Source organism: Heterodontus francisci, chromosome 16 (assembly GCF_036365525.1).
Source record: "Heterodontus francisci isolate sHetFra1 chromosome 16, sHetFra1.hap1, whole genome shotgun sequence".
In the NCBI taxonomy this organism is placed as follows: domain Eukaryota; kingdom Metazoa; phylum Chordata; class Chondrichthyes; order Heterodontiformes; family Heterodontidae; genus Heterodontus; species Heterodontus francisci.
This window is the reverse complement of record NC_090386.1, coordinates 90,221,341-90,237,190: the sequence shown is the minus strand read 5'-3', so window position 1 is coordinate 90,237,190 and position 15,850 is coordinate 90,221,341. Positions and strand designations below refer to the sequence as shown.

The 15,850-nt window shown below is 44.8% G+C and overlaps 1 protein-coding gene across 1 annotated transcript in view; it reads left to right on the top strand.

The window, feature by feature from the left end:
- Positions 1-10,602, top strand: part of LOC137378512 (neurensin-1-like) — a 40,803-nt gene extending 30,201 nt beyond the window's left edge. Inside the window, exon 3 of the mRNA XM_068048852.1 lies at positions 6,989-10,602. Within this exon, the coding sequence (XP_067904953.1) occupies positions 6,989-7,384 (396 nt within the window). The 3' untranslated portion in view covers positions 7,385-10,602. The remainder of the gene's footprint in view (positions 1-6,988) is intronic.
- Positions 10,603-15,850: the final 5,248 nt, after the last annotated feature.

Below are 15,850 nucleotides of genomic sequence, written 5' to 3'. Positions count from 1 at the left end.
GTGGCTCTAGCACCATGCTGAATGGGATAGATTTCGAACAGATCTAGCAGTGCAAAACTGGGCATCCATGAGGCGCTGTGGGCCATCAGCAGCAACAGAATTGTATTCAACTACAATCTGTAACCTCATGGCCCGGCATATTCCCCACTCTACGATAACCATCAAGCCAGGAGACCAACCCTGGTTCAATGAAGGGTGCAGTAGGGCATGCCAGGAGCAGCACCAGGCATACCTCAAAATGAGGTGTCAACCTGGTGAAGCTACAACCCAGGACTACTTGCGTGCCAAAATGCGTAAGCAGCATGCGATAGACAGAGCTAAGCGATCCCATAACCAACGGATCAGATCTAAGCTCTGCAGTCCTGCCACATCCAGCCGTGAATGGTGGTGGACAATTAAACAACTAACTGGAGGAGGTGGCTCCACAAATATCCCCATCCTCAATGATGGGGGAGCCCAGCACATCAGTGTGAAAGATAAGGCAGAAGCATTTGCAACAATCTTCAGCCAGAAGTGTCGAGTTGATGATCCATCTCGGCCTCCTCCTGAAGTCCCCAGCATCACATATGCCAGACTTCAGCCAATTCGATTCACTCCGTGTGATATCAAGAAACGACTGAAGGCACTGGATACTGCACAGGCTATGGGCCCTGACAATATTCTGGCAATAGTACTGAAGACCTATGCTCCAGAACCTGTTCCAGTACAGCTACAACACTGTCATCTACCAGGCAATGTGGAAAATTCCCAGGTATGTCCTGTACACAAAAAGAAGGACAAGTCCAACCCGGCCAATTACCACCCCATCAGTCTACCCTCAATCATCAGTAAAGTGATGGAAGGTGTCATCAACAGTGCTATCAAGCGGCACTTGCTTAGCAATAACCTGCTCAGTGATGCTCAGTTTGGGTTCCACCAGGGCCACTCAGCTCCTGACATCATTACAGCCTTGGTTCAAACATGGACAAAAGAGCTGAACTCAAGAGGTGAGGTGAGAGTGACTGTCCTTGACATCAAGGCAGCATCTAACTGAGTATGGCATCAAGGAGCCCTAGCAAAACTGAAGTCAATGGGAATCAGGGGGAAAACTCTCAGCTGGTTGGAGTCATACCTAGCGCAAAGGAAGATGGTTGTGGTTGTTGGAAGTCAATCATCTCAGCTCCAGGACATCACTACAGGAGTTCCTCAGGGTAGTGCCCTAGGCCCAACCATCTTCGGCTGCTTCATCAATGACCTTCCTTCAATCATAAGGTCAGAAGTAGGGATGTTCGCAGATGATTGCACAATATTCAGCACCATTCATGACTCCTCAGATACTGAAGCAGTCCGTGTAGGAATGCAGCAAGACCTGGACAATATCCAGACTTGGGCTGATAAGTGGCAAGTAACATTCGTGCCACACAAGTCCCAGGCAATGACCATCTCTAACAACAGAGAATCTAACCATCTCCCCTTGACATTCAATAGCATTACGATCGCTGAATCCGCCACTATCAACATCCTAGGGGCTACCATTGACCAGAAAGAGAACTGGAGTAGCCATATGAATACCGTGACTACAAGAGAAGGTCAGAAGCTCGGAATCCTGTGGTGAGTAACTCACCTCCTGACTCCCCAAAGCCTGTCCACCATCTACAAGGCACAAGTCTGGAGTGTGATGGAATACTCTCCACTTGCCTGGATGGGTGCAGCTCCAACAACACTCAAGAAGCTTGACACCATCCAGGACAAAGCAGCCGGCTTGATTGGCACCCCACCCACAAACATTCACTCCCTCCACCACCAACGCACAGTGGCAGCAGTGAGTACCGTCTCCAAGATGCACTGCAGTAACGCACCAAGGCTCCTTAGACAGCACCTTCCAAACCCGTGACCTCTACCAACTAGAAGGACAAGGGCAGCAAATGCATGGGAACACCACCACCTGCAAGTTCCCCTCCAAGTCACACACCATCCTGACTTGGAACTATATCGCCGTTCCTTCACTGTCGCTGGGTCAAAATCCTGGAACTCTCTTCCTAACAGCACTGTGGGTGTACCTACCCTACACGGACTGCAGCGGTTCAAGAAGGCAGCTCACCACCACCTTCTCAAGGGCAATTAGTGATGGGCAATAAATGCTGGCCAAGCATTGAATGAATAAAAAAAAAGTGTTCAAAGAACAATTTTTAAAAGCGCAATTTTTTTAATGCCCACATGATTTTCCTCCCGAGTGTTCTGGAAATTAATCTTTAATTCCTGGAGACATCAGGACAATGCTGGAGTGCTGGTAACCCTGGATGCCAGGTGTGGTGCGGTTAGGGAAGACAGAACTGTTCAAAATCATAAGGATTTTGGGCAAAGTAGATTGGGAGAAAGTGTTCCCATTGGCAGAGAGGTCGAGAGCCTGAGGATACAGGTTTTTTGGTGATTGGCAAAAGAACCAACAGCAACAGGGGGAAAAACATTTTTCCACAGTGAGTGATTCGGATCTGGAATGCACTGAGAGTGCAGGGGAGGTCGATTCAATTGAGACTTTCAAAAGGGAATTGAATAGTTATCTGAAGAGAAAACAATTGCAGGGCGACAGGGAGAAGGCCGGGAAGTGGGCCTAGGTAAGTTGCTCTTACAGAGAGCCGGCATGGACACGATGGGCCGAATGGCCTCATCTGTGCTGTAACCATTCTGTGATTCTATGATTGTCGGTCTGACATACTGGTTGTCCTTCCGTTTTATCTCTTTACTGTACCTGGAAACTCAGCAACTCCCAGGATATAAATGTAGTTAAACATAACCAGCTGCAACCAGCACCCGGGCTACCAGAGAGGGCCAGAGGCAGCAACAGTGTCTTTTTCTCTTCTTTCTGTTTATCCTCACCTCTCCTTATCTCACTTTCTTTTCCTGTCTCTCACTGTTTCTCTTCACTGCTTCCAGCTACGGAACTTGTGAATGCAACTAAACGAGTCGACAATAAGCCTGCTTACCTGTAATTATGATGGAGGACTTTCACAGCAGCTATGAATTCTGGGAGAGCCTGCCTCCATAGAATCCTTGGGCTAAAAGTTCGATAAGGCCCGCTAGCAGGGAGCGCGATGCACAACTACCCCGCGCCCGATTGAGATGATGCAGGCGGCATACAAACTGAGGTGCCCGCTGAGGGTGTGCCAGTGTCTCTGTGGAGCATGAACCTGTTGTCCTTTCTCAGGATGACAGCATTCATACTCTCACCACTGCGACTCTGCCAGTGCCCTTGCTGTTGCCTCTCAGCCAGTCAGCCCAGTCTGCTGGCACCCGTGCTCTGGTGGTGCAGTCCAAAGACAGGCCGACAAGGCCCAGAGCTATTCAAGGGCATCCTGCAAGGCCATCTGCAGTCTCCCCCAGTGAAAGTCAGCTGCCTGCCACCAGCCAAGCTGCAGCCACTGGGGTAGTACTTTGTAGGAGCACTAGGAAAGATAAGGGCACCATGAGACAGGTACTAAGGGGATGCACACAGGTGAGTAGTTCAGCTCTGTGTGGAGTATTGTTGGATAAGTTTAGTTTAGTTTAGTTTAGTTTAGAGATACAGCACTGAAACAGGCCCTTCGGCCCACCGAGTCTGTGCTCGACTACATCGTTCTAGATGGCCATCCGTGAGTGGTTAATCAGACCCTGGTTCAACTAAAATCATGCCTACGTCACCGCTGGTCCACCATTCCCCACCTTTCCATCCCTTTGCTATGGACCATCACAGCGTCCGCTTGACCAGAACTCTGAAATAAAAGAAACCACAAAAAATACCATTCCATAACACCTTCGTCACATTGAAGATTGCAGATTATCCTGAAGGTGTGGGTTCCACAGACAATCTGTGGGACTGCGATTTACAAATGGTGTCCTCACCAGGTCCCAACCCCACGGCCATTTGAAAATCCGAGCCCGGAATTTTGTTGAGCTTAAGTTTATGTTGGGTGTAAGATGGAAAGCTGACCAGGAGAGCATTGGAAGAGTCAAGTCTAGAGGTAATAATACTTCAGGCAATCCCAGGTTACTTTTGCTTAAATCTATACCCTTCCATGCATGGTAAGAGGTGGTAAGTTCAGAATGACTTACTCTTGTTCCTCCGCAATTGAACAAAAATACACCCATATTAACAAATTCAGGAAACAGCACCATCTTCAGGATAGTGTAAGCTGTCACATTCCTCCTTTCTCTCGCTCCCAAAAAAATAAGGAGCAGTCAAAGAAATTCCCATACAAATATATTTAATTGTAGCAATCAAAAATATTGGTCCCAAGTATCCAATCAAACAAATGCCGCAAATAAAATGGTAAAATCAAAAATCCAACTCGCAAAAAAAATCAAAAGTCAAATTTCAGAGTCAAAAATATTCCTGCATTAAATTCATCAAGTGCTCCTTTAAGAAGCAGCTGACTGAAATTTTACCAAGGGCCTGGCTTTCGGTACCTTTTTTAGGGTTAGAGAATCATAGTCATATGGCACAGAATGAGGCCATTCAACCCATCAGGTCCATGCTGGCTCTCTGCAGAGCAATCCGGTCAGTCCCGCACCCCCGCTCGATCTCCATAGCCCTGCAAGTTTATTTCCTTCAAGTGCCCATTCCTTATGAAATCGTTGATTGTCTCCAATTCCACCACCCTCGTAGGCAGCGAATTCCAGGTCATTACCACTCACTGCGTAACAAAGTTCTTCCTCACATCCCCCCTGTATTTTTGCCCAAAACCTGAAATCTGTGTCCCCGAGTCCTTGTACCATCAGCTAAAGGGAGCAGCTTTTATTTGTCTTTTTATCTAAAGCTGTCAAAATCTTATACACCTCTATGAAATCTCCCCTCGGTTTCCAGATGGGCAGAATTCCCACAAAAATAAAATCAGGGAACGGTGCTGTTAACATCGAATTTCATGTTGAACTGAAGCTCTCGTTGATATTGTTGCATGCTGTAGTCAGACACCTGAGGACTCTGAACCAGCCTCTGACCTGGCCAAGTGAGCCTCTCAGTTGTATCAAAACCGCTGGAAAAGAATAACGAAACCTTCACCACATGGACTATATGTGTGCGCGAGTCAGACCAAAACTAGGGGCCACAAATATAAGATAGTCAGTAGTAAATCCAATAGGAAATTCAGGAGAGAAACTTCTTTACCTAGAGAACGGTGAGAATGTGGAACTTGCTGCCACAGGGAGTGATTGGAACGAATACAGTAGATGCATTTAAGAGGAAGCCAGAGAAGTTCATGAGGGAGAAAGGAATAGAAGGTTATGCTAATAAGGTTTGATGAAGAGGGGTGGGAGTAGCTCATGTAGAGGATAAACACCAGCATGGACCAGTTGGGCCAAATGGCCTGTTTCTGTGCTGTACATTCTGTGTAAATCTATGTAAGTCTACGGTCTCCAGTGGTTCAAGAAGAAGGTCTGCAACCACATTCAGAGCAACTAGGAATGGACCATAATGCAGAAAGAGTCATCTTTTTCAGGATTTCACTTGTGGAGTTAGTGTCATGCACAGCGATGGTCCATCAGCTACACTCATGTAAAGAAAGAAGTCACTCTTACATAGCCCTAACTCACCTCCTCAGGAGATCCCAAAGCAGTCCCTCCCACAATGTCGGCAAAGACGGCAGCCAATGTGTACACAGCAAGATCACACGAGCAGCAAGCGAGTTGTGACCTGCTGATCTGGTAAGGGTGATATTGATTCAGGGAGGAGTCACGGTCTGGAGGAATCACCTGTTCTTCTTCATAAAGTGCAATCGAATCATCTACATTTTCCTGAATGTACAGATAGCGCCTCGGTTTAATGCTTCATTCAAAAGGCAACACCCCTGACAATGCAGCACCCCCTCAGTACTGCACTGAAGTATCAGCCTGGCTTAGATGCTGAAGTTTTGTGGGGGGCTGAGGGGCTTGAACTCACAACCTTCAGAGGCAAGAATGTGACCAACTGAGCCAAGCTGGCCTATGCACCATATGATTGGACCAGGTTAACACAGGGGGTTATTTTATTAGAGAATGCATGAATTCAATGTCTTCTTTCTTTCTATCACAGATAAATACTGATAAATTCAAGAAAATATTAACCTCAGTGATATTCTTATTTACGTTCACATTTGATGATTGAACAAGGGTTGTTGGAATTCACAGGGCCACATCCACTAATTAACTGCCCGTACCCCCATTTATTGGCCTATGATTTTTCTTTGCAGATGGTGACAATGTCCACTCGACCGTTGAACCCATCACCTCAGTCTTCAAATGTCCTGCAGTACTAACTGTGTACAATGGGAGTTGAAATTAATCTTGGGCCGTAATAGCGAATCCACAATCTGATTTGACGCCCCACCCTGTTCCTTTTCCACTGACTAAACTTCATCTGACAAAAGGTCATTGACCTGAAACATTACATGTTGCCTGACTTGCTGAGTGTTTCAGTTTCTATTTCAGATTTCCAGCATCCAGAGTATTTTGTGGCCATACCTGTCGCTGTCTATCAGATCGACACCTCAGTGGGGAGAGGGGGTTTGAAACGTCTCTGAAGTGCTGGCCCCTCCCCCGATCTGCCACCTGGAGCCACCTACTTTCACTAGGCCCCCAATTGCTTTTATTGGCTGCCCATCACTTGGGTAGCTGTTTCGTCCCCAACTCGTACTGTTTGCAAATGCTTCGGAAGCAGGACTGTACTGGCAAACCAGCACGCCAGCGGGCAGTGAGAAATTCTGGTCCTGTCCGCCTCTGGTCCCACCCCCACTGACCACTGAAAATTCAGCCCCGTGAGTTTGTGCTCCCAGGATGTGCCCCTATTGGAGAACATGTCCCACCCATCGCACCCACAATATTCTATCCATCACGGACAGCAACTCAAGGAGGGGAAAGGGACATAAATTCCTGCATTGTGCTCCCATTGGGAAAAGCTCCATCCTGGAAGAACAAATTGGTGAAGTTAGCATTGAGTTCCAGAAATACAGGTAACCCTTCCATCTGTTAGTTCAACGACTTTTCTTTTTTGCATTTTCAGGTGGGCCTGTCGGCAGGGACCATCCTCTTCCTGGTCGGCCTAGCAACAGTCACCACCGGGTACCTGGTGCCACCGAAGATCGAAGGCATAGGAGAAGCTGACTTTCTCGTCGTGGACAAACGTGCCATCGAGTACAATGAGGCCCTGGAGGTCAGCAAGCTTGTTGGTGCCATCCTGTTCAGCGTGGGCGGGACAGCAATTGCAGCATGTGTTCTGGTTCTGACCATTTCCAGACACACCCCCAGAGATGAAGAAAGACAGTTTTCACCAATTCAGAAGGAAGGGCCACTTGAAATAAAGTATAAAGCAGTTCTAAAGACTGGGTCGCCAGGGGATACCCAAATCCCTGTTAGCTTGTCAAGAGTACAAAGTGTCCAACCCAAGACAGGAACCTGAGGACCCGCGTCTACACCCTTATGGAACAGGTCTTCTTTATAACATGAATTCCAATGTGAGGTCCTAATCAAATGGTCACATTTCCATGGATAGGCTTTAAAAGTGGATTCTTTGTTAATATGAAGTTTTCTGGTTGATCTAAATATTTGCCCCCACTCCTTCCTAACCTCAACCCCACATTTTACAAATCCAGAGATGTTCCAATTTAACATCTGGCTCGGCTATCCTGACATCTTTTTCTTGGCCTCTTGTGCATTCCCAATTTTCATTGCTCCACCATTGGTGGCCATGCCCTCAGCTGCTTAGGCCCTAAGCTCTGGAATTCCCTCCCTAAACCTTTCCGACTCTCTATTCCCTCTCCTTCTTTAAGACGGTCCTTAAACGTCTACCTCTTTGACCAAGTTATCGATCACCTGTCCTTTATCTCCTTACATGGCTCAGTATCAAATTTTGTTCTATTTACGCTTTGGAGAATGCCTTGGGATGTTTTACTACATTGAAGGCGACGTATAATATAACTTAATATTGTTGCTGTTGGCTTTCTTAGTTCCCAACATAGGCATTCAGTAAAGGAGGATGTCTTTGGCGAGAAGACTTACAAGATGATGTTGTGGTGAGTCACAACATCGGCAAGTGTGTCATTGAGTGCTCTGCTTACAAAATCCTCTTCAACAAAGTTCTGCCCTCTTTAATTATCAGTTATAATTGCTAGCAATGTGCTAGCAATTTGGGAGACATAAATGGGAGCTAAAACCATTGGTGAACAAAAGAGACCTTGTCATCTGCAATCCAGCTTTTGCTTGGGAGTTTTGATTCATTAATTCCATTGCAAGTTTTTTCCAAATGGAAAAGTTGTGAAGGAGACAACAAGCAACATTAATGCAAGAGAGTACTTGGGACGATAATGCAGTGCTCCTCAAGATCAAAGAAGGCCTTTCCTTTTGAAGTTCTTTAAGCATCTGGAATGCATTGCCTGAAAAGGTGTTGGAAGCAGATTCAATGGTAATTTTCCAAAGCTATTTCTGCTCATGGTGGAACCAAAATTAGGAGCCATAAATATAAGACAGTCACTAATAAATCCAATAAAGAGTTCTAGAGAAATTTCTTTACCCAGGGAATGGTTAGAATGTAGAACTCACTACCACAACAAACAGTTTAGGTGAATAGCATAGCTGTGCTTAAGGAGAATCCAGATAAACATATGAAGTAGAAAGGGATAGAAAGATATGCTAATACGATTAGATATAGAGGGATAGGAGGAGGCTTGTGTGGAGCATAAATGCTGGCATAGACCAGGTGGGCCAAATGGCCTGTTTCTGTGTTGTATATTCTACGTAATTTTATGTAAAAAGGAATTGGATATGTACACAAAAAGGAGAAATTTGCAGGGCTATGGGGAAAGAGCGGGGGGCTTGGGACTAAATGCATGGCTCATCCACAGATTCAGCAGACTGGATGGGCTGAATGGCCTCCTTCTTGCAATATAATTCTACGATTCCATGATTCCATGACTCCATGGCCAGAATTTAACGCTGAGGCATTGGCCCCGCCCACCATCTGAAAAGTCGGGGGGGGGGGTGGGGCCCGCCTCCACCAGGCCTGGAAGCCATGCTGCTATTTTGCATGGCCCAGGCCCTTAATTGGCCTCATTCAGGATTTCTCTGAGGCAGGAAGTCCCGTCTCCAAGAACTGCCAGCCTTCCGATTGGAGGGTCAGCAGCTCTTCAGTCCCAGCAGCGCCACTAGGAGCAGTGGCAACTGCTGGAACTGCACCCAGTGAGTAGAGCCAAGATAGGCATCGGTCTTGCAACAGGTAAGTGGGGTTGGACCTTAGCAGGACAATCAGCTAGGCTCTGGCAAGGGTGGAGGGGATGGGTCAGAGTAGGGTTAGTTTTAACAGGGACAGCCAGTGCTGCTGGGTGCCCTTCCATAGGCACTGGGTGCTCAATCAGGAGAACCCCCTCCACAGCCCATAAGGAGGCCACCCGGTTTTACTGGGCGGCTTCCTCAGGTGCTGAAGTGTCAGCCCGCCACTGGTAAAATATCAGCAGCGGCGGGAGGAGGCCCTTAAGTGGCAACTGTTACGATCCTGTTAGAGACCAGTAGCAATTTTTAAAAGACATTCAAACTCTGAATTACTGAAGGAATTACGCCACAAGATTTCATGTTTTAAGCAAAAAAAAACATTACTGTACGACGGTTAAACAAAGCAAAACACAACTAACTTAACACTACAATTTGAAATCATTTATACTTCAAAACTTACAATCTTAACAGAGCATGAAGACATATACTTTAAACTCAATCTCAACAAAACACTCCCATTTGACTTTTACTTCTACCCTAAGAGTTCCCCTATACATTATAGGATCTTGGCAGTTCATTTATTTCTCCTGGGACAAATCCAAAGTCTACAATAGCTCTTAGGAAGGCAGTTCCATTTCCTTGATTTCTCAGCTATCTTCCGAGGTAGAAGATCTCCTGGGATCCTCCCTTTATCATCTGGCTAGACAACCCTCTCATTCACCACCTCAAGAATCTGGATGTCCCAGCTTGAGCACAGGCCTGACTCAAAACAGAAACACCCGTGGTTCCTGATGGTCTTCCTGTTCCTGACTCCAGCTGCTTTCGAAGTCCACAGCTTTCTATCAACTGACTGCCTGTGCATCAGCACAGAGGTTAAAAAAAAAGACCTGACCAAAAGGCATCTCCCTGCATCATCTATCCCCATAGCAAATTAGTACATGTGGGATGTTCCAGATAGCAATTTAAGTAATTACCTCCAGCTCCAAAACACCTCTTTGATTTCTGGTAGGACAATTCCTTTCAGACCTTCTGGCTACAGTTCCCCAAGTAAACAAGTCCACCTGCTGTAATATGGCTCTCACCTCTCTAACTTTGGCCTTGCAAGCACACATTAGAAAGATCTTTGAAATGTAAATCTCGGGTGGTCCTGTAACCCTTTTTTAATTCTTGAATTTCAATTATCCTACAGCTACACATTTAATGTCCCCAATTCCCCTAAAAGTGACCTCTAAAATATTAGTACAAACCATAAACTTGGTGATCGTAACACAAATAATTGGCTACTTAAGTGCCTCAATTGGCCTGGGGCAAGCGGGCCATTTGCCACCTCCCCCGCCGCTGTTAAAATAGCAGCCCGGGCAGGTAGCAAGGGGCACAGTAACCTCGCCTCCCACATGATTTTACGCTCCCAGCCTGCTGCCGGAGGTGGGGTGGGAGGGTGGGAGGGGGCATTAAATTCCGGGCCCATGATTTCATGATTCCAGAATTTCATAATTCTAACTAGCTTTCCATTCCAGAGCATTTTTGCTTATGATTGCTGCTGAAAGCATGTGATCAGTTCCGTGAAGATCTCACGGTCACTGGGTCACAACAATATTGATCTTACATTGTGTGAGAGGTGATTGGACATGGGCTCTTACCCTGTCACTGCTCTACATGGTGAGCTGCTGTGAGGGAGGTTGAGGAGATGCCATGTTGATTCCGCAGCAAAAGTTAACAATTGGGATGAGGCATCTCTCATGCCTCAACACGGCTGACTCAAGAGTGGTATAGGCCAGAGTTGGGGAGCAGAAGAGCATTCTCTTATCTAGAGAATGTGTGAGGCATGAGGAGTAAGGAGACCTATAGAGAAAGTAATTTGAATGTAGTGACTCTGTGCATTAGTGGGTCAGATAATGTGTTGTCATCTTTGAGTCCTGTGTTTGAAACCGTTCAAAGTTATGGGATGCAAATTTTTCCTTTTTGAGTATTTATCCAATTCCTTTTTGAAAGTTACTATTGAACCTGCTTTCACTGCCCTTTCAGGCAGCGCATTCCAACTTGCAGCTTAAGAAAAAACTCTTCATCTCTGCTCTGGTTCTTTTGAGAATTATATATCTCCCTCCTCCTGTTATATGGCTCTCACCTCTCTAACTTTGGCCTTGCAAGCACACATTAGAAAGATCTTTGAAATGTAAATCTCGGGTGGTCCTGCAACCCTTTTTAAATTCTGGAATTTCAATTATCCTCCAGCTCCACATCTAATATCCCCAATTTCCCTTAAAAGTGACCTCTGAAATATTAGTACAAACCATAAACTTGGTGATCGTAACACAAGTAATTGGCTACTTGTGACTTACCAGTGCAAACAGTTTCTCCTTATTTACTCTATCAAAACCCCATATAATTTTGAACACCTCTATTAAATCTGCCCTTAACCTTCTCTGCTCTAAGGAGAACAATTCCTGCTTATTTAAGTCTTGTCATATAACTGAAGTCGCCCATCCCTTGTTATAAGTCTTGGTAAATTCCTCTGTACCCTTTCTCCAAGGTTACAATTTTCCATTGGTTACAGCCCAGACCAATTACTGAAATACTGAGGTATGTTTTCCAATTCCTACTCCTGAAATTATTGGAAGGTCTTTGGCATAGTGAATAGAGGAAATTCCGATGGGAAGTCACGCCACCTTAGAGAGCTTTCCCAATTCTCCGTCTAGTATTTAAAATCGATATAAAAGCAGACAGGGCTCCCATTCTGGTATCCAGTTGGCCTGACCCAGTTTTTCTCTCTTCCTTGTGCCCAGAAATCCAATGCACCCAGGTGCAAAGACAGAAAAATCTCTCCCCTCCCTCACATACAGGCCTTTTGGGTTGAACTGAGCTGTGCAACTTTAATAACCACCATGTTGGTGTGTTTTTGTACGAATATCCTTCTCCATTTTAACAAAAGTGCTGATCCAGTTTAAAAGATAAAATAGTTTAAAAGGCGAACAGAGTAATTTCACAAGAATAGTGTTTTCATTTGTGACTGATGTTGTACATTAGGGCTGCCAACTTTGTTTGGACGTTTTCCTGAAAGTGTCATCATATGACCTCCTGCTGCCAACCACCCCGTCCCCACTCTCCCACCATTGGTTGCCTGACATGTCCATCTCGTGATGTCCCCACCTTGCAACACCAATTGGAAAGCAAATAAGCCTGTTCATGATCCGATTGGATGATTCTGGACAGTCAGTCGAAGAACCTTTTATCGTCCATATTTTTATAACTAATAAATAAAAGCATTCAAAGATTGTTTTTATTTGTTTAATATCCCTATACTTTTTCTCCTGGGTGTTGCTCTGAGCAGTGCCCCGGAGATTAATCTTTCATTCCTGTGGACTCCAGGGCAATCCTGGAGGGTTGGCAACCCAAGTTGCACAGTGTTACTTCAACCCCATTACGTGCTATGTTAACCCATCCCACTGACTCTGGACCCCTCAGGGCTGTTTTCAGTCCATCCAATGTCCCAAGAGCCTGAAGCTACCAGGGATTTTGACCACTGCAGCTTTATAATCACCATGGCTGTTTTGAGGCTTCACCACTTGACCTGTTCCATTAAGGGCAGCAGATTCTTAGATAAAGATGTACACTGAAAACGCACCTCCCGAGGGGGGACACATTAAAGCAACCCAATCGCAACGGACTCCACCTTTATTCTGAAATGATTCTTGGTCGTAACTTCATGAAAAATAAATATAAAATAAAAAAATACATCACTGCCGACTGCAGGCACAGAGTTTGTATGGGTGTTTTACTGAGATTTCTCTTTTTACTCACTGTTCAAACTTTGCTTTCCTTTTTACCATTCGTTTTTTTTAAAATTCCTGCAGTGTTGCTCCATCTCTTCCTTTTGCTTCAGGGCAAGGGGAGGGAGAAGTGTGACAGAAGATGGGAAAATACATTAAAAGGTATGACAGTACATAGGTAATGGATAGTCTTTTAAATAAATATTACATAGTTTACATCAACTATACATTCCTTCAAGGCACAAATACCCCAAAAGTAAAGGCAGTCAACCATGGATAACAAAGGAAGTTAAGGATTGTATAAGATTAAAAGAAAAGGCCTATAAAGTTGCCAGAAATAGTAGTAAACCTGGGGATTGGGAGGATTTTAGAATACAGCAAAAGAGGATGAAGAAACTGATAAAGAAAGGGAGAATAGAATATGAACGTAAGCCAGCAAAAAACATAAAAATGGACTGTAAAAGCTTCTATAGGTATGTAAAAGGGAAACGTTTGGCTAAGACAAATGTGGGTCCATTACAGACAGAGTCAGGAGAATTTATAATGGGGAATAGAGAAATGGCAGGGAAGCTAAATGATTACTTTGTGTCTGTATTCACTGAGGAAGATACAAGAAATCTCCCAGAATTAGAGATCCCAGGGATTAGGGAGAATGACGAATTGGAGGAAATTAGTATTAGTAAGAAGGTTGTTTTGGAGAAATTAATGGGGCTGAAGGTTGATAAGTTCCCAGGACCTGATATTCGACATCCCAGAGTGTTGAAAGAGGTAGTTATGGAGATAGTGGATGCATTGGTGATCATCTTCCAAAATTCTATAGATTCTGGACAGTTCCTGCAGATTGGAAGGTAGCAAATGTCACCCCGCTATTTAAGAAGGGAGGGAGAGAGAAAACAGGGAATTACAAGCCTATTAGCCTTACATCAGTCGTTGGAAAAATGTTAGAATCTATTCAAGGATGTGATAAATGGACACTTGGATAATAATGATCTGATTGGGCATAGTCAACATGGATTTATGAATGGGAAATCATGTTTGACGAACCTGTTGGAGTTTTTTGAGGATGTTACTAACAGAATTGATATACTTGGACTTGCAGAAGGCTTTTGATAAAGTCCCCCACAGGAGGTTGGTTAGCAAAACTAAAGCACATGGGATAGGAGGTAATATACTGGCATGGATTAAGGATTGGTTAACAGGCAGAAAGCAGAGAATAGGAATAAACTTGTCATTCTCGTGTAGGCAGGCTGTGACTCATGGGGTACCGCAAGGATCAGTGCTTGGGCCCCAGCTGTTCACAATATATATCAATGATTTAGATGTGGGGACCAAATGTAGTATTTCCAAGTTCACGGATAACACAATACTAGGTGGGAATGTGTGTTGTGAGGAAGATGCAAAGTTACTTCAAGGGGATTTGGATAGACTTAGTGAGTGGGCAAGAACGTGGCAGATGGAATATAATGTGGAAAAATGTGAAGTTATCCATTTTGGTAGCAGGAACAGATGTGCAGCATATTTCTTAAATGGTAAGAGATTAGAAAATGTCGATATACAAAGGGACCTGGGAGTCCTTGTCAATAAGTCATTGAAAGCCAACATGCAGGTGCAGCAAACAATTAAGAAGGCAAGTGGTATGTTAGCCTTAATTGCAAGAGGATTTGAGTACAGGAGTAGCAAAGTCTTGCTTCAATTGGATAGAACCTTGGTTAGACTGCACCTGGCGTACTGTGTGCAGTTTTGGTCCCCTTACTTTAGGAAGGATATTATTGCCATAGAGAGAGTGCAACGAAGGTTCACCAGACTTGTTCCCGGGATGGCGGGACTGTCCTATGAAGAGAGATTGGGGAAACTGGGCCTGTATTCTCTAGAGTTTCGAAGAATGAGAAGTGATCTCATTGAAACTTACAAAATACTTAAAGGGATAGACAGGGTAGATGCAGCTAAGATATTTCCTCTGGTTGGGGAATCTAGAACCAGGGGACACAATTTCAAAATAAGGGGGAAGCCACTTAGGACAGAGATGAGGAGAAATTTCTTTACTCAGAGGGTTGTGAATCTTTGGAATTCTCTACCCCAGAGGGCTGTGGAAGCTCAGTCATCGAGTATGTTTAAAGCAGAGATTGACAGATTTCTAAATACCAATGACATAAAGGGAATATGAGGATAATGTGGGAAAAAGGCACTGAGGTGGAAAATCAGCTATGATCGTATTGAATGGTGGGGCAGGTTCGATGGGCTGAATGGCCTACTCCTGTTCTTATGTTCCTATGTACCTGCACTCCCCCCCAAACCGTCACCCCCACTTCCATTCCCCACCCTCGCCAGCACCATTTCCTTGTCCAAATGGACAATGCTGACAATTTGGTTTCAGGTCTCTAGAAAAGCAGCTTGGGGGGTGTCTGGGATAGTGGGTGAGGGGCGGGGGGATGGAATTTCCATTCAGCTAACATGCCTGTTCATGTTGGAAACAAAAAAAGGGGTGAACAGACAAAACTGCTTTTAAAAGAATACTCACCCAAAAGGGTTGCCAACTCTGGTTGGATACATACCTGGAGGTTTCATCGCATCGACTCATACCTCCAAATGCTTTGCCCAACCATCCATTTTTCCCCTGCTTCAGATATTTTTATAGCTAATAGGCAAAAGTGTTCACAGAACATTTTAGAAAACTATTTCTTTAACACCACTATGATTTTTCTCCAGGATGTTGCTCATCGCAGCAACCAGGAGATTAATCTTTAATTCCTGGAGACTCCTAGTCAATCCTGGAGAGTTGGCAGCCTAACCAAGATATGGGTCTTGAAATGGACGGCCAAAGAACAGGCACAAAGCCTCATTAATATATATAAATTGAGGTCCTACACCATTTGCAAGACCCTGGCACAGTGTTG